General features: G+C 40.4%; 2 protein-coding genes and 1 long non-coding RNA gene across 3 annotated transcripts; all 3 read right to left on the reverse strand.

Moving 5' to 3' along the window:
* Nucleotides 1–934: 934 nt before the first annotated feature.
* LOC125883523 (C-C motif chemokine 18-like) lies at nucleotides 935–2,194 on the reverse strand. The gene is made up of 3 exons (XM_049567840.1): nucleotides 1,872–2,194; nucleotides 1,665–1,776; nucleotides 935–1,344 (listed from the first exon to the last, which is right to left on the reverse strand). The coding sequence occupies exons 1-3, from the start codon at nucleotides 1,939–1,941 to the stop codon at nucleotides 1,251–1,253; spliced, it is 276 nt and encodes a 91-aa protein (XP_049423797.1). The 5' UTR covers nucleotides 1,942–2,194; the 3' UTR covers nucleotides 935–1,250.
* Nucleotides 2,195–11,149: 8,955 nt separating this feature from the next.
* On the reverse strand, nucleotides 11,150–14,614 carry LOC125884358 (uncharacterized). The gene is made up of 6 exons (XM_049569254.1): nucleotides 14,407–14,614; nucleotides 14,016–14,175; nucleotides 13,659–13,762; nucleotides 13,267–13,306; nucleotides 11,356–11,583; nucleotides 11,150–11,177 (listed from the first exon to the last, which is right to left on the reverse strand). The coding sequence occupies exons 1-6, from the start codon at nucleotides 14,612–14,614 to the stop codon at nucleotides 11,150–11,152; spliced, it is 768 nt and encodes a 255-aa protein (XP_049425211.1).
* LOC125883524 (uncharacterized) lies at nucleotides 14,454–17,078 on the reverse strand. The gene is made up of 6 exons (XR_007448566.1): nucleotides 17,059–17,078; nucleotides 15,234–15,323; nucleotides 15,040–15,147; nucleotides 14,916–14,955; nucleotides 14,539–14,597; nucleotides 14,454–14,472 (listed from the first exon to the last, which is right to left on the reverse strand). It is a non-coding gene; the product is annotated as an uncharacterized LOC125883524 (long non-coding RNA).
* Between the last annotated feature and the right edge of the window lie 444 nt (nucleotides 17,079–17,522).

The following is a 17,522-nucleotide window of genomic DNA, read 5'->3' on the forward strand; positions in this document are numbered from 1 at the left end:
CTCAGCATGACAAACACACTGTAAAACACCAGGTCTCAAAGAGCACGCTGCATTGTAGGCCACTTTTAGTAGCCTTTTACATGTTAAGGCCACACTTTGACAAAATAAAAAGAACAAACATAACTGATTATAGCCATTTTGAGATGACCAACACATGAAGTTACAAATATTTAAATACTGAACTACATCAAAAGTTCTGATCGACAAATATGGTATTTGTAACACATTACATATAAATGGCCATGGCCACCCTGATACAGCTACACATACACCCTACGGCACACTTTATTTTAATTTAATTAATTTAATTTAATTTAATTTTATCTTATTGTATTATTTTTATTTTTGGTGCAAAACTAACATAGTGGTGACTTTACAGGTACAAAACAAACAAATATGTTTATAATTAATACTGTACTGTATTAGTCTATGCACACCAGATAATTAGTTATATCAACTATAAAATAAGAAACCAAAGTATATCAATAACCTATCTGATTCCTTAACAGTGAGCCTCTAAAGCCTCTAAAGTGAGCCTTTTGCATTTTTACATTACCTGAAGCCCACTGTAGTTTCTCTTACATGCTTTAAAAGGGAGATGTGAAAGAAGGGGTATTCAGTTGGTCGCAATCTGCAAACTCGCCACTAGATGCTGCTAAATCCTACACACTGAACCTTTGAATGTCATATAACTGTCCTCTCTGGCCACTGGATATGTATGAGGATATATTGTAACATGTTAGCATCTTATTGTACGTTTCATTTATGTGACTGATTTGCCATCTGACTGTTTTCAGTTTATTTTGGAGATCCCAGTTAGTACAGTTTTAATTCATTTATTCCAAGTAGCACTCGGGAGGAGTGATACAAGATACAATCGGAAGAATGTAAAATGTGTGTGTGGACAAGTGTATAATTAAACAAACACGAAGAGTAAATTGTTCAGTACTTTTACATTTATTCATTTGGCAGTTGGTCTTTCCAGCTTAGAAGGAATTAAGAAGAGACAAGTGTATATGATATTGTGGGGATTACAAAGCATCAAAAAAGAAAAACGGGATAAGCTGGTCAATGTGCCAATACTGGCTCAAAATGACTCCGTTTGCAGGCAAAATCTTGATTTACTCTCAACAGATTTCTCATTAAAACCAAAATTACGACCACATTGTAACATGCATGTTGATAGTATGTGATCTGATAAAGCAACAGAAGCTGCAGTAAGTTTAAAGAAGGACGAGCGGGCAGCTGATTCAAAGGGTCTTTTCATCCACCCATCTCATGATGCCCTGAACCCAGGAGACATTCGGATCCACACAGATGCGACGACCCTTTTTTGAAATCAGACTGAAAGAGAGAAAGCCCAGTGTCATTATGAGACAAGGAATAACAAAACAAGACGGAAACCAAATATAAAGTAGGAAATAGTTCCAAAATTATGATTTATTATCAGACATTTTTTTTATAAATTAAAATAATTTTTAGGCAATATACTGTATATCTAAAGATTAAATGAAAATTTAGAGTATGTAGTGTGCAGGATGTGAAATGTGCACTTTATTTATTTAAATGTCCAAGAATTGTAATTAATTTATAAGGTAGGAGTAATACTCATCATGCATATTGAGGTCACTGTATGAAACATATTGTGGGTGAAGTTAACTTACACGATTCCACTCTTTGTGCATCGGAAATCAGTCATGCCATATGAGGTGATGAGATTTTTGTTCAGTCTTCTTGGATAGAATGAGAAGCAGCAGAAGTCAGGACCATTTCCATCTTAAGAAAAAAAAAAAAGAAAACACTGTATTGTCAGGTTGTTCTTAAAAGTAACTCAAAACGTGTTGGAATTATAAAATCTAAGATTATCTTACGCTGGCAGATCACTGAGGAAAGCATTGCGTATCCCAGGATGCAGAGCAGGAGGATGTGACTGGCCCTCATGATGACTTGATATTCCCCTGGATGCGACGATGGAGATCAATATCTCAACTGCACTTCAACTGCAGTAAGGGGCTTCTAAGCAAAAGGTGGAGCGATGTTACGTTTATCAAGAACAAAAATGTACTACAAAAAAAGAAAGGTGTCACTGGTGTGGAGGAGGGAGGGCAGCTGTGGTTTTACAGCGACTAGAAAATGCCTGTCACAGAAACTTTCCACTCGGTTTTTAAAAAGGTTGAGGTAGATTGCAGGAAATGCAGTTGTGGTTAGCCCAGAGATGTAGCTCAAAGTTAAGACGGTGACATACGGCAAAACCAATTGCTTGAAAGCAGCTGTGCGGAACTTCACGTTTTTATTGATTATAGCGCCCCTTTGGTTGAAGTGGTATGACACCCACAGCCTGGTGTCGTAAAATCTCGACTGCAACCGGCAATTACCGCATGCATTTGTTTTGGAGAGCGAGAGGATTAAGTAACGTCAGGTCAGTCCAAGTAATTAGTGGAAACAGCAAAATGACTCAGTAAATTCTCCTGTCGTGTTTCTGTTCTGATCTAATCCTAACACAGCAAAGCTGTTACCTGCAGCCTTCGCTTGCAAAGCTAACGCTACTAACGTTAGGTCAGTCCAGGTAATTAGTGGAAACATGCTAACGTTACACAGGTTAGTATTAAAGTAAGACCTGTTCATAAATGTTCTGGTGTAGCTCTGAATTTCTTATAAACTGAGGACAACTGCCTGCTGTATATTTGTGTTCATGGTCACAGTCACAGATAATTTTGTGGCGTTTGTTGTACTAGACAAAAGCAGTTCACATCAGCTACATTTAGCTTGCTTATAACTTCCATGTTGTCATATATTGAAGTGAAACAACGTCTAACAAGTTGCGGTATATTCTCTAAATAAAAACAAAAATGACATACCTGTCGATTAGGAAAAGGGCCAACTCGGGATCAGTTTTAAAACCTTTCAAATCTCTCAGCTCTCTCCACTTGGCGAATGCCCGACCGAGGTTTACACGCGTTTGGGCTCGAGCCCTATCACTGTCCCGTTCTTTTTCTTTTTCTTTTAGATGGTGCTCCTTCGCTATCCGCCATGACATCAAAAGTACAACCAAGTCCTTATAGATACATCTCTGGTAAAACTGTTATGCGTTCAGCAATGCCTGTTGTATACCGCTTACTTGGAGAACCTTCTCTGTAAACACAGCTCCTTCTTCTTCTGTGGTTTAATCGCTGTGGGCCAATGTGGGCGAACAGAATTACTTCCACCTCCGGGTGCCGTATTCTGGTTTGCTGACTTCCGCTGTGTCCGACCCGCGCGAGGCTACGCTAAATATCCATATAGAGAAAGGCTTTTTTGTCGCTGTTGGGTTCAAATAAATATGCGGATCTTCAAGGGGGGGTGATACGAACTAGGGACAGTTTTATAAATGGTAAAAAGTTCTGCACAGCTGCTTTAATATTTCTACAGCCCCAAACAACTCTTAAGTCATTATGAAAATGATAAAAGGAAACACTAACTGAATCAATAAGTGTACACATGCCAAGATTAATATGTTTTTGTATAATGAAAATACAAATAAAAAGACATTTAAAGGGACAGTGCAATCAATCATTTATTTGTCACATGGAATTATAAAAGGTAGCAAAATGTGATCCCTTCTGCTCGTTAAACTTGTGCACTGTAATTTAGTCTGTCTTTGCGTCTGCTTATATTGTTGGCTGTTGCTTTATAATTATCCATGTTTCTGGATGGTTCTGGTAATCCACGGTTTCTGGCTGTGGAAAGATTTAACTGTCCACACATCCTGACCTCAAAAGGACGGCCACATGGTCCCTCCTCCTGAACACACGCTGCCACACTGCACCCGCCTTAGAACGGCGTATAACAGTGATCCACAGCAGGAACAGTACAGCATCTCACATTCCCACTGACACACCAGTCCTTATTAGGGATGCACCGATTCGGTAACCGAATATATTCGGCCGAATATTGCACAGAAAACACACATTCGGTATTCGGTGGAATAAATGAAAAGCAAGGCCGAATAATAGCGGCGTGTTTTGATAACGCAATCAAACAGCTTGTGGTGATGGATGGAGTAAAATGTCGGCAGTGTGGCGATATTTTACTCCGTCCGTCACCGCACTTGCATTTGAGACTAAAAGTAGTTCTGTGCGAGCAAAAGAAATCATTCAGGAGCACGCTGTGCCGGTACGGATTTCAACCAGCAGCAGAAACGAAATCCCGCCGGTTGTGAGTTGAACGGGGGTCACAGACACAGACAGGAATACGTATTCCTGTCAAATACGGCAGCCAAAGATAATGGCTTACCGGTGACAGAGAAGTCAGCTCCAATAATGTCCTCTACTTGGTGTCATGACTGCCCAAAAGTACTTGGACAGCCGAGCCGTGGCAGCACACAGGTATGTGGCGTGTCAGAGGAGAAACGAGCCGTTCACATTACTCTCTGTGGCAGGAAACGGTCCACAAACCTCACCGCACCTTAGGGACTGTTCTTTACTTATGAAGGGACTGTTCTTTACTTGTCAGGGGAGGAGCGTGGCTGGTTGATTTTTATTTTATTTATCTATTTTATTTTGATCCCCCCTCATGTTAATCACTGATTGATGCTGTTTTTGAAGTATGAATAAGTCAGTAAGTAATTTATTCCATTGAAATATCATTGATGTATTATAGAAAAGTGATTTATCTTTTTATAAATGACAAAAGGCACATCTGCCTCATTTTTGCTGTGCTATCATGATACTACTCAGAACCATGATATTTTCACTGGTATCGTACAGTGGGTCCCAGTTTTGGTACCATGACAACACTAATCTGGAGGGGGTTCACCTGCAAAAACTAATGAAAAACTAAACATTGGTATTCGGTACTCGGTATTCGGCCAAGCGTTTTTTATTCGGCTTCGGCCACAAATTTTCATTTCGGTGCATCCCTAGTCCTTATCACCATGAAGCACATGCCTCCTCTCCTTTTGCCAGAGTCCTAAACTAGTCCCTGATGTCCCGCTGGAAACTAATGCAGCACAGAGATCATCCAATTTATTTTCCAACACCTGTACAATGATGAGAGGATGCTAATTCAGCTGGTGCCCAACTTCTCCATCTTTTCTCGATGTTTACTGATTTGAAAACCTTGACCTGGCTAGCTAGCAGCTAGCTGGCTAGAAGTCGGCAGAAGGAGAGTTCACAGACTAATGAGTTGATTTCTTCATCTGGATGAGTGACTCACAGCCACGTGCCATCACCACCCAAACCCGTAAAACGTACCACCAACACTGGCAAAATTGACGTAAGAGCATAAATTTAGTACAAATTTAGTGCAAAGGCGACAAGAATCGTCCGTGCCTCACCCTAAAATCACAAACACATATGTTTCCTCTTTCCAGTAGTGCTATTTACCAGTCTAGATAGTTAAGGTGTGAGTTGCAGAGTGTTGGAGCTATCGGCTGTAGAGACGTCTGCCTTCTCTCAAATATAATGGAACTAGATGGCTCTCAGCTTGTAGTGCTAAAATTGCCAAAAGCTACATTCTTAAAACTCAACAGCAGTGTCTCTTTCCAGAAATCATGACCCAATTACTCAAGATAATCTAAAGACGAAGATGGATTACAGTATGTGCAATCGATAAGATGAATTTATTTCAATTAAAAAGGTCTGCAAGGAAACGAAAAATGCGCTGAGCCGGATCACTGCAGATTTTTCGCTCTCATGTCAACTACAACAAGTCCGTCATGCAGCAATGGCGTCATACAGGCTCTGTTTTAAGGATAGCCTTTAGTTTTACAGTTTTCTATCTAATTCCTTCTATAATCATAATGCTGTTGACGTGTTTTACTTCCCATGAATGCTTACTCACACTGTTTATCTGACGCTGCAGTGGGTGATTTGAGCTTTTCAGGAGGGCATCACAATAATAATGGAACAATTAGAGTTTTATTCCCAATAAAAATCTGTCACAATTCCTCACATAATCCCATTTGGAGTGATGATGCCTCTACCTCGAAATTAATTCACAGATTCTACCTTGCAATCTTTTTCCTGAAGAGGTTTGAGAAGGACACTGAGTCTGACTGCTGCTTTTGTTAAAAAAAAAAAAAAAAAAACTGACATGAAAGTGTGTCACATTTGTTTTGAAATTATCCTCATATGGATAACTTTTGGTCAGACGCTCTAACGTTCATCCAAACATGTCACTGCAAATTTCTCTTTTTGTTTTAATTTTTGTTTTATATTTTGCATTTGTTTCAAATGTAACACCATTTTTTGCGCTACAGATGATATCAGCTTAACAATTTGAGTGAAATATTGAATTTTTGAAAAAATGTAGGCCTACATGAACTCAGAATATCTTTGTTTTGGGTATGTCCCCGTTTTGCTTAAATGACAGCATGCATTTAATTTGGCATGGACTCCACAAATTTGTGCATACCCTAATGACCCATGTTATCCCAGAATGATTTGACAGTGTGCCAAAACACTTCTTGTGATGTCACAGAACGCTTGGCTTTGTCAGTGTGCAAGTGCCCCCATAAATGTTCAGCGGGGGCACAGGCAGGACTTCTTGATTTTCTTTGGTCTTCATGTTAAATGAAATGGACTTGCATTTGTATAGCGCCCAGTATTCTGACCATTAAAGCCTTTGGAAACACAGCTTGAAATAGTAAAAATGCATATATTATATCAAAGTCGAATGTCTCATTAATCATCCTCAAAAGTCTGAGTGAAAATAACCATTCATAACTATTAGAAAACCTGGTTTAAAAACAGCTCATTTTGCTGTTTCGACCACTTGGCAGGAAAGAGTGGATGTGGCAGATAACGCTCTGATTGACATCTCCCTGGCTCAGCAATGACTCCCACAAATTTAATCCAGCCGTACATGTTGAGCCCTCTGATGATTCAGAGGACGAAGCAGAAGCCCTGCCAGCTGTAGGAGAGACCGGTGCCGACCGGCCGTCTCTCTGGCGTTGTGTAGAAGTATTTGCCCGCCTTGAATAATCTTCCCCTCCGGCTAAAATTGTGTTGTTTCCCGCAGCATTACCTCCGCGATTGGGGATATGTTTATGCGTAGCAAAGCTAACTGCTTGGGGTTGGGGTTAGGGATTAAGAAGGGTGCACATTACGTCCCCTACCCGCGAGCCGACACCGGCACCGGGCCCAGGGGGCAAGCCCGGCCGCTCACAAGCCGCCTCTTCCTGCAGCTCCACGAGCTGCAAAGGCTTGGATTGTCCGGGCTCTGGAGCCGGTCAACCTGATTCGAGTGCTGCTGGGAGCCCGCCGGAGGCAGAGCCTCAGTTCAGCCAGTTTACAATCTGTATTTTCTAAACATCAGACTAGAAAGCTGTTTCTCAGACTCCACTAAACAATAAAATTATAGTAACACTGCTGTCCTGAGCTCTATAAAATCTGTCATCTGACGTTCTCATTCGGCTGAATAAAAGTTTTAGTTTAGATAATCAAGATATTTTTCTGTCATGCCACCTTGATTATTCCAGTGAGCTTTCAGTCTCAGTCTCAAAGAGGCAGATTTAGCTGGAGCAGAAAGGTTTTGTTGCGCTGCCACTGGAGGACGGGATGAGACAACTGACAGATGATTTATGATTGGTTTGGAATTTATTGCGTAATAAATCTCAGAGATAACCACGGCCAAATCAAACCCAATTTCAAGAATGTACAAAAACTTAAAAGACAGATATTTCGAATTTGGATGGAAACAGATTTCTAAATGTTTTTACATGTTTAATATTATGTACATAAGACCCTAAATTACATAGTTAGAAGGCTATTGTGGATTTGGGTTTCCAGAGGCTTTAAAACCACTTTCCACATTCACCGATTTACACACACATTCATTCATTGCTGAGGGTATCATGCAAAGTTAAACATTCCCATGCATTCGCACAGCAATGTCACAGCCATTGGGAGAATGTGGGGTTTATTATCTAGCCCTAGCATGCTTCGACATGTGGGCTGGAGAAGCCAACGATCAAACCATTGATTTTCCAATTACTGGACAACCCACTTTACCTCCTGAGTCACAGCCAGTCAAGTTGTTCGTGCAAAGCATTTAGCATTCCATCCACTGTCCTTAGAAACCTTTAGTCTAGCCATGACTGGATGCTGAGAAAGCCCCTCTTTGCTTAGAATAACAATTTGGCTTCTGATGCAATGTTTCCCACTATCACAATTATACTTAGTGAGCAATAATCTGCTGTAAAATTGAGGCACAGCCATATTTATGACAGGTGAACACTGGCTGCAAGTTACTAGCAAGTTACAAGTTACTTAAATGAGCCTCAGCTGAGTAGATTAAACGTCGTCTGAACGTATGTTTCGGTGGGAGAGATGGAAATGTAATCTTTTGTACCAGGAGTTAAGTTGGTCAGTGTCACTAGATTGGCTCAAATTTCATTGTTGACTTTAAATGTTTCTGAAGCCTCAAATTTTCTGATTATTTCCAGGTTTACATCAACATATTAGAGATTGTCTACAGTATGTGGTTGCAGGCGTTTGGACCCTACTGTACTCTTAGTTTGCATTCCCTGTTATATTGTAATATTTGTATTTGGTGATGAGTTCATCAAAGTTTTATGTTTTACCAAAATATCAACTGTGCTACTAAACTCAAACCTTCAAACCTAATAAAGAACGTAATTGGCACCTCTTATATTGCTCAGACTAGTTTATAAATTGTAAATATTTCTTTGTGCCGGTAGATTAAAGATTGTCTTAAATGATATCATCTCTATTACACAGACAGGTTAATGAAAAATATGCAAATTTCTGATCATTTTCGCCTTGTTTTAGATTTATTTGATGACTCATATTTTATAATGAAGAGGCCCTTATCCTGTCCCTTGACTTTTGTAAGGTCTTTAATACTTCAGAAGAAACTTTAATGTATGAAACTCTTCATTAGGTTGGCTTAAGTTACAACTTCAGAAACATGAGTACATTAGAAAATAATACCATACCAATAGTAGTGTGACTTTATCAGCCTCAACCCCTCCCAGATTTGTCTTTAACAGAAGATTAAAGCCTCTCAAATCACTAAATGATGGTAGAGGTGACTGCAACAAGGGGAAAATCATTGAAAAGGATCCTGGAGGAGTTTAGTATAGCCTGTATTTATTTTTTCCCAATGGAACCCCTGAATCTTAAATTAACAACACAATCCTTCAACATGAAATAAGACTCTGTGCAGATGATATCTTACTGTACTTGTAAGACCAAAAAAGAAACCTTTTACCTCAACAACACCTTCTCCAAGTGGAGGGTTTCCAGTTTCAGGTTCCTAGGAGCACATATTATTAAAGACCTTACATGGACATTCAACCCGCCTCTACTTTCTAAGGACACTTGGGAAAAACAACCTTGCCTGCGAAGCTGCTCATGCTCTTCTGCCACTGCTCTATAGAGAATTTACTGACACACTGTATTACAGTATGGTATGCCAGCTGTTCAGCAGAGCTCTCCAGAGTATCATAACAGCCCAGAAAATAACTGGACTCACCCTGCCCTCACTGGAGGACATCTTCAGATCACGCTGCCTCCACAGAGCCAGCAGCATTCTGAAGGATGAAACTCAGCCTCATCACCATCTCTTTTCTCTGCTGCATCTGGAAGGTGCTACAGGGTGTTTAAGATCTGCACTTCCAGGCTTAAGTACAGCTTCTACCTCAGAGCCATTATTGAACTTAACTCCACCACCACCACAAGCCGAACATCAACACAACACTCCACAACACAAGACTAAACTTGAATTTGCAACAACTCAAGGTTTGTGCACCGTTACCTGCTACAAAGAGAAATGTGAACGGCTCGTTTCTCCTCTGACATGTCACATTCCTGTGTGCTGCCACGGCTGGCTGTTCAGGTACTTCTGGGCAGTCATGACGCCAACAAGAGGACATTATTGGACCTGGAGCCGGACTAATCCGTCGCCGGTAAGCCGTTAACTTGCGCCGCGGAGCACTATGGCCGCCGTATTTGACAGGAATACGTATTCCTGTCTGTGTCTGTGACCCCCGTTCAACCCACAACCGGCAGGATTCGCCGTTATTGGACGCCGCATGGACACTCACCCTCTTGCGACTGGACTTTGAACTTATCCCACAGCAGTAGTACCTGAGGTACCGTAGTACTACGGTACTCCAACATTATGGTATCATATGTACTGTGGAGTTTTAGTGCCGCGATCTACCATTGGCACCAGTATACCGTGCAAAGTGTGAGAGAGAGTGTGCGTATCTGTGTGAGTGAGAGAGAGAGAGAGAGAGAGAGAGAGAGAGAGAGAGAGAGAGAGTATGCGTCTGTGTGAAATTATGACCAAGTTAATGAGGTTTATAATGTATGATATTATGGGTATTGAAAAGTATCCAAAAGAAGTAACAAAAAAACAGGATAGGTTGGTCTGTGTCCCACTGCAGACTCAAACTGACCCCATTTGAAGGTCTTGAATTGTACACAGCAGATTTTCACATTAAAACCAAAATCATGACCACATTGCAACATATATTTTTATAGTATGTGGTCTGATAAAGCAATAGAAGCTGCAGTGTCTTTAAAGAAGGATGGGCAGGCAGCTGGTTCAAGTGGTGCAATCATCCACACTTTTCATGATGCTCTTAACCCAGGAGACATTCGGATCCACACAGATATGACGACCCATTATTGTAATCAGACTGAAAGAGAGAAATGTCTGTGTTATTATAATGTCCAACACCTGAGACAAAAAAAAAACAAACAAAACAAAACAAAAAACATAACAGAACTAGAAGTAAATCTTAGGTAGGAAATTTATGATTTATTATCAGAAATAAATAACTATCTGCAATATTTTGTTTTTATTTTTATTTTTTATATACTTTATTAATCCCCCTGAGGGGAAATTCAATTTTAATTTTTTTCACTCCGTTGTCATTAACACACAGGTCCGAAACACACACACTTGCACAAACAGGACCTTTACATGGACAGAGTGGAGAGATGTCAGAGTGGGGGGGCTGCCATGGACAGGCGCCCTGAGTGGTTGGGGGTTTCGGTGCCTTGCTCAAGGGCACCTCAGCGGTGCCCAGAAGGTGAACTGGCACCTCTCCAGTCACCAGTCCACGCTCCATTTTGGTCCAGATTGGGACTTGAACAGGCAACTCTCTGGTTCCCAACCCAAGTCCCCATGGACTGAGCTACTGCCGCCCCAGATATACTCTACATCTAATGAGAAAATGAAAATTTAGAGTATGTAGTGTGCAGGATGTGTGAAATGTGCACTTTATCTATTTAAATGTCCATGATTTATGATCAATTCACAAAGTAATAGTCACACTGAGTAATACTCATTGTGCTGACTTAGGTCACTGTATTAAACATATTGTGGGTGAAGTTAACTTACATGACTGCAGCCTTTGGGCATCGGAAATCAGTCATGACATATGAGCTGATGTGATTTTTGTTCAGTCTTCTTGGGTAGAACGAGAAGCAGCAGTTGTCAGGACCCATCGATTTCAGTTTCTGAGGGCAACATGGAGCGGTCAGTACCAGTTTAGGGGGACTTCTTGAAGTCATTGGCTCCAGTTCAGGAGGATTACCTTGGGTCGTCAATCCCAGTTCAACCCAGTCCCTAACAGTGAAAATACATGAATTGTTTGTAAAAATAATTTTGAAATTTCAAGTACATCCTCAGATGAGGATGTCAGACTGACACGATTTCTGACAATTCATCTCCTGGCATAGTATTCTACTCACAAATGCACATATGTTTATTACTCCTCCTGTCATTCCCAGACTTTTTTCACGCACTCAGTAGATATATTTCTCTCGAATTTTGGTTGCACACTTGATAAAATCAATGTTAGTGAGCGCTTCTCCTTTGCAAAGACAATCCATCCACCGGCAGGTGTGGCATATTAAGATGCTGATTAAACAGCATCATTACTACACAGCTGTGCCTTGGGATTTTCACAATAAAATGTCACTCTAACATGTGCAGTGCGATCACACAAGACGATCCTATAGATGTCCCCAGTTTTAAGGTAATGTGCCACTGGCATGCTGACTGCAGGAATGTTCACCAGAGCTGTTGCCCGTGAATTTAATGTTTATTTCACCACTAAAAGCTGTCTCCATGTTGTTTCTGCAAATTTGGCAGTACATCCAATTGACCACACAACTGCAGACCAAATGTAACCACATCAGCTCAGGAGCTCCACATCACACGTCTTCACCTGCAAAATCATCTGAGACAAGGCACCTGAACAGCTGATGCAACAACTGGTTGACAACAACTGTAAAACTATGATGTTTTTAATGACATGTTGATGACATACTATACTATGACATTTTCACTGGTATTTTGATGACATAATATACTGTTAGAGCCATTTGTAAAATATTCATAAACATATTTTCATGTATTTAACTTGCTCAGGATAAGCATAGTCTCAGTGTAGCATGCTTAATAAGGACCAATAAGCTGTGCAATCGTGTAGTCAGCTCTAGCTTCTGAGTGGTTAAAAGGCATGACGTATTTTGCCTGTGTTTGATTCTTATGTTTTTGTAAGATGTTTAGGTACTGTTTTCATTTTGTATACGAAGAACAAAGTTTTCAGTAAACATTTTAAAAGGAAGAACACGGACTACAGAGTTTTACTGAAGCACGCGGCAGCTATATGCTTGGTCTCTATAGTAGTGATGTGGCGTTAGCGAACGAGCTGAGTCTTTGAACCGGCTATTTGAAGAGAACGAGTGAACCGGCTCTTTAGAGTGAACGAGCCAGTTCTTAATTCACGTTGTGCTGATGACCCCCCTCGGTTAGAATGGAAAGGTAAGAAGCTAACCTACTATCAGCACATGCTTCTATTGGCAGGCTTGTTGTTTATAAAGGGCGTTGCTATGGCTACACCAAATTTTATATGTGCAGGGTCTATTCTGGGTCCACGTTACAATATCCAGATCATGAGATGTGATAAATCAGCAATGAGATTTGTTGTTGAACCCACTAACACCCGCCCTCCACACACACACACACACAGAGCAATCAATTGACGGCTGACAGCAGCAGGAGATATATATATATATATATATATATCTCCTGCTGCTGTCAGCAGATAAAACTGCACATTTTAGAGTGACCCAAAGCACACCTGTGTAGTAATGCAACCAAAATTTAAGAGAAATACAGATCCATTGAGAGCATTAAAAAGTATTTCATGCTAAACTCAACCTTTGAGAAATGGGAGCAACCACAAAAAAGAAAGTTTGCATTTTAATTATTGTTCAGTATATATAGTACAAAGTCACTTACATTGTTGCAGATTCACTTCCTGGTGCAGGAGTAGAATGAGCTGTTATATAATGTCATGTAGAGGGGAAAAAGGAAATATACATCAATCCAAAATAATGCTAATAATAATAATATTAATTAATAATAAGTAGATGCAGTAGCAGCCCTCTTTATTTATTGATGTTTTTCCCACCTTCCACACTAATTGTTACTGACTTTGAAGCTATTTTTGACTCGCAAAACACTCACCAAACCTAGAATCCACAACACAACAATATTTTCAATAATCCCAAACCATACAAAGTCACAACCTGCTTCCATTCAGCAGTATTCAGCTTTTGAAACAGTTTGATGTGGTTTCTTGGAGCAGTTTCCTTTGGAAATCTATTACAGGGAAACAAATATTAACTTACAATCATCAGGATTCACTCCTTTTCCATTTTCATCGAGGGTTATCAAAAGTCTCTTCACCCATGCAGCATCTGGATCAACACAGAGGGTGGTAGTTGTGAATATTCTGTTGAGAGAAGGAAGTGCTGAGGTCATGGCTTGAAGCTTGGACTGCACAGTGTGAGCACATAAGTTGTGGGCTTTAGCTTTACACCAATTTACTCAGACAGTGGGAGCTGGAATCACATAACAACATTTCTAAAAATGGATGCAAATCGTGCAGAGTATAACCAGCTTTAGGCATTATGGGAATAAACAGAAATATACAGAATGTATCATTCCATTTATGCTGATAAGCTAAATTCTAAACTTTTACTCACACAATGGCTTCAACAGGACACGTGGGGGGTGACTTTCTGTATCCCTTTATGTCTTTTAGAGGTACTCGTCCGCTGAAGAATTCAAAGCAGCAGCTAACTGGAGTTGGCTCCACCTCAGGATAACTACCTCGAGTTGTCGGCTCCACCTCAGGATAACTACCTTGAGTTGTCGGCTCCACTTCAGGATAACTACCTCGAGTCGTCTGCTCCACCTCAGGATAACTACCTTGAGTTGTCGGCTCCACTTCAGGATAACTACCTCGAGTCGTCTGCTCCACCTCAGGATAACTACCTCGAGTTGTCGGCTCCAGCTCAGGATAACTACCTCGAGTCGTCTGCTCCAGCTCAGGATAACTACCTCGAGTCGTCTGCTCCACCTCGGGATAACTACCTCGAGTCGTCTGCTCCACCTCAGGATAACTACCTCGAGTCGTCTGCTCCACCTCAGGATAACTACCTCGAGTCGTCTGCTCCACCTCGGGATAACTACCTCGAGTCGTCTGCTCCACCTCGGGATAACTACCTCGAGTCGTCTGCTCCACCTCAGGATAACTACCTGTCAGTCCCAGGTTATCTGAGTCCCTAATGTGGAAATACATAAATAAATTGTACAAATCATTTTGAAATATCAAGCACTGATGCACACAAACAGCCGTATCATCAAGTATGCTTTCAGTATGTTTCAGTACACATACTGTACGTTTTGCAAACTTAACTTTGCTTTTCTTATTCCAGCCAGTGACCTCTGTTGCATGTCATACCAGAAACAATGTAGCAACAAAAAAACCTAATTTCCTCTTCTTCCTTGCACCACTTTTCATTTTTCATAGTCCATGGGAGAGCAAGAAACATTTCATTATTGTGAGCATTACAGTGTAATGTAGAATATAAGTCACTTACATTATGGTAGGTTCACTTCCTGGTGCAGTAGCAGGGTGAGCTGTGTGTGGAAAATACTATGATATGACAAACTTAGATTAACCATGGACTGACTGCACGTCTGCTGGAGAGGTCAAATCCTTACCTGGAAATGTTGTTTTGGTGTTGTTGGTTTTATTCGAGGGGATTTCGACTGGTGGAGGAGGAAAACAAAACATCTCCTCCTCATCGGTGCTTTCTGTCTGCTCAAACTCTGCAAATCAACACAAACCTCAGGATGGCTGACGCAACACTAATAACCTCAAATACGACACTGCGGTAATTTTCGACACAGCTTACCTGAGAACGGTTGTGGTGTTAAAAAAAGGCCAATCCATAAAATGTTCAGGAGAGCCCCAGTGGCCTGGAGAAGCCAGTGCATGGTTATAGCTGCAATACAGTGTCACTTAGTTAGTGCTGAGAACACACCAGCTGCTGACAGAGTGTGTGTGCTGCTCTCTGTGCAGCGCCAAGGGCTGGAGAGCAACAATAACCTGTTTTTTTAGTATTAAAGATATTATAAAAGAGTCATCTCTGTCTGCGTGGTAGTGCCATTTGGTTGGTGATGGGATTAATCAAACCTACTCACTTGTTATTATATGTGTGAACATATGTCACAAAACAGAGAAAACATTTCCTGTGGTGTGTATTTTACGTTGAGCATGGCTCTGCTTCCTGTGAGATATGCATTCAAGTGTATTCTCACATCCAGCTAGTTGATGTAAGATAGCACAAAAAGAGAAGAGACAAGAGACGTTTGTGCATTTCATACGTACAACATCAGTGCTTCTAAAGTGATGTAGTATATGCGCTGACTTTTATCAGGAAGTGTAGAGGATGGTGGATGGCGTGACAACTTGGCGAGACGCCTGCTAAGCTGCAGACTGCTGTTAGAGACCAACAAACAACAAATCCAGTTGTGAATTTTTGAGTCATTGCTGTATTTCCAGCACCTTTATGGGCATACATTTTTTAATTTATTTTTTTAAAATGTGACATCACTGATTTTCCTGCCAGGAGAGTGACATGCAAGGCTACTGTTGTTTACCGAGACGCTGCAGCTTTTTCTGTCCAGATAGTGACACAAAAGGCAGTCATTGCTGAAAGAGACATTGCTGCCAGCATAGTGGCATGGAAGTAGCATGGGGGGTTTGTTCCGAGACATCACTTCTTTTTCATGCTGAGATAACGGCATGAAAGGCAGTTGTTTTTACAGAGACATGACTGCGTATGGTGATGGGATTTTTTCCCAGGTGGGGTATTTTAAGCCAAAACATCATCTTTCTCTAACCATAACCAATTGGGTTTTGTGCCTTAACAACACATGAACCACAAAGTTGTTGAAGTGTAAAGTGTCAATGTATCCACAGCATAATACCATGCATATGTTACCTCTCTGTGTTTGCAGAAACATTCAACACTTTTTCTACACTGAACACTAACATTACTGTTTCAACTTATGCTACTATACTATAGCACTAATACTGCCGTTTCCTACTACAGGTATTACAGCACTGATATTACTGCACCTGCTATAATGTGTAACCAGCACTACAAATGGTAATACGTATTTCATCATACATGTATGAATTATAATCAAAATATATTGTTACATTATATTTAATACACACATATAATTTGAAATATAAGGAGCCTCTAATATCTCAACAGATTTTTCTTTTATATTAAAATGCATTACGTTATCACACAAATTATTATCTCTGCCCACAGGATACATATTTTGCTGCCACAAACTAACACACACAAATTATTAAATAATGTTTAAAAAATGTGCGCACACACAATCTAAAGAGAAAGTTAAAAATTTCTGGCACTAAGTTGGCGCCGTAGAGAAAAGGCCCAAAGCGCACATAAGAATAATGAAATGCTAACTGGAAGGTTTTTCATGAACTTGTTTTACATCATAAACAGCTATTACTCTGAAGGAGGTCTATCTCTGCGGGCTGTGATTGTGTAGGTCTTTTAGTTGTGTATCTGCCTTGTTGCGTAACAGTCTTACTTCCCTGTATATTCAGTGTAGATTAGATGATTATATGAGGTTCGATGAAGACGACAAACTGATGAATTGGCAGCACATTTTCAAGACAGAGACAGAAAGACTTACCTTGGGATGTTGGGTTGATGTTGTTGGTTTTAAAAGAGGTGATGTCGACTGGATGAGAGGTGATTTGTTTCAGGTGAAGGCTGAATACAAACTCGTCAAGTGTTTCCTTATCAGAGCTTCCTCTGTACCAACACTGGAAATGAAAACCCTGATACCTCAGCATGACAAACACACTGTAAAACACCAGGTCTCAAAGAGCACGCTGCATTGTAGGCCACTTTTAGTAGCCTTTTACATGACCAACACATGAAGTTACAAATATTTAAATACTGAACTACATCAAAAGTTCTGATCGACTAATATGGTATTTGTAACACATGGCCATGGCCACCCTGATACAGCTACACATACACCCTACGGCACACTTTATTTTAATTTAATTAATTTAATTTAATTTAATTTTATCTTATTGTATTATTTTTATTTTTGGTGCAAAACTAACATAGTGGTGACTTTACAGGTAC

The sequence above is a fragment of the Epinephelus fuscoguttatus genome, linkage group LG23, assembly GCF_011397635.1.
Source record: "Epinephelus fuscoguttatus linkage group LG23, E.fuscoguttatus.final_Chr_v1".
Lineage (NCBI taxonomy): Eukaryota > Metazoa > Chordata > Actinopteri > Perciformes > Serranidae > Epinephelus > Epinephelus fuscoguttatus.

What these genes read in the sequence shown, in the direction of transcription:
- LOC125883523 (XM_049567840.1), bottom strand. Translation starts at nt 1,941, where the DNA reads ATGAGGGCCAGTCACATCCTCCTGCTCTGCATCCTGGGATACGCAATG. An exon ending in TTCCTCAGTGATCTGCCAGC is followed by an intron (nt 1,777 to 1,871) that starts GTAAGATAATCT and finishes TTTTTTCTTAAG; the next exon opens with ATGGAAATGGTCCTGACTTC. An exon ending in TGCACAAAGAGTGGAATCGT is followed by an intron (nt 1,345 to 1,664) that starts GTAAGTTAACTT and finishes TCTCTCTTTCAG; the next exon opens with TCTGATTTCAAAAAAGGGTC.
- LOC125884358 (XM_049569254.1), bottom strand. Translation starts at nt 14,614, where the DNA reads ATGTATTTCCACATTAGGGACTCAGATAACCTGGGACTGACAGGTAGT. An exon ending in GGTGGAGCAGACGACTCGAG is followed by an intron (nt 14,176 to 14,406) that starts GTAGTTATCCCG and finishes CGACAACTCAAG; the next exon opens with GTAGTTATCCTGAGGTGGAG. An exon ending in TGTCCTGTTGAAGCCATTGT is followed by an intron (nt 13,763 to 14,015) that starts GTGAGTAAAAGT and finishes TTCTCTCAACAG; the next exon opens with AATATTCACAACTACCACCC.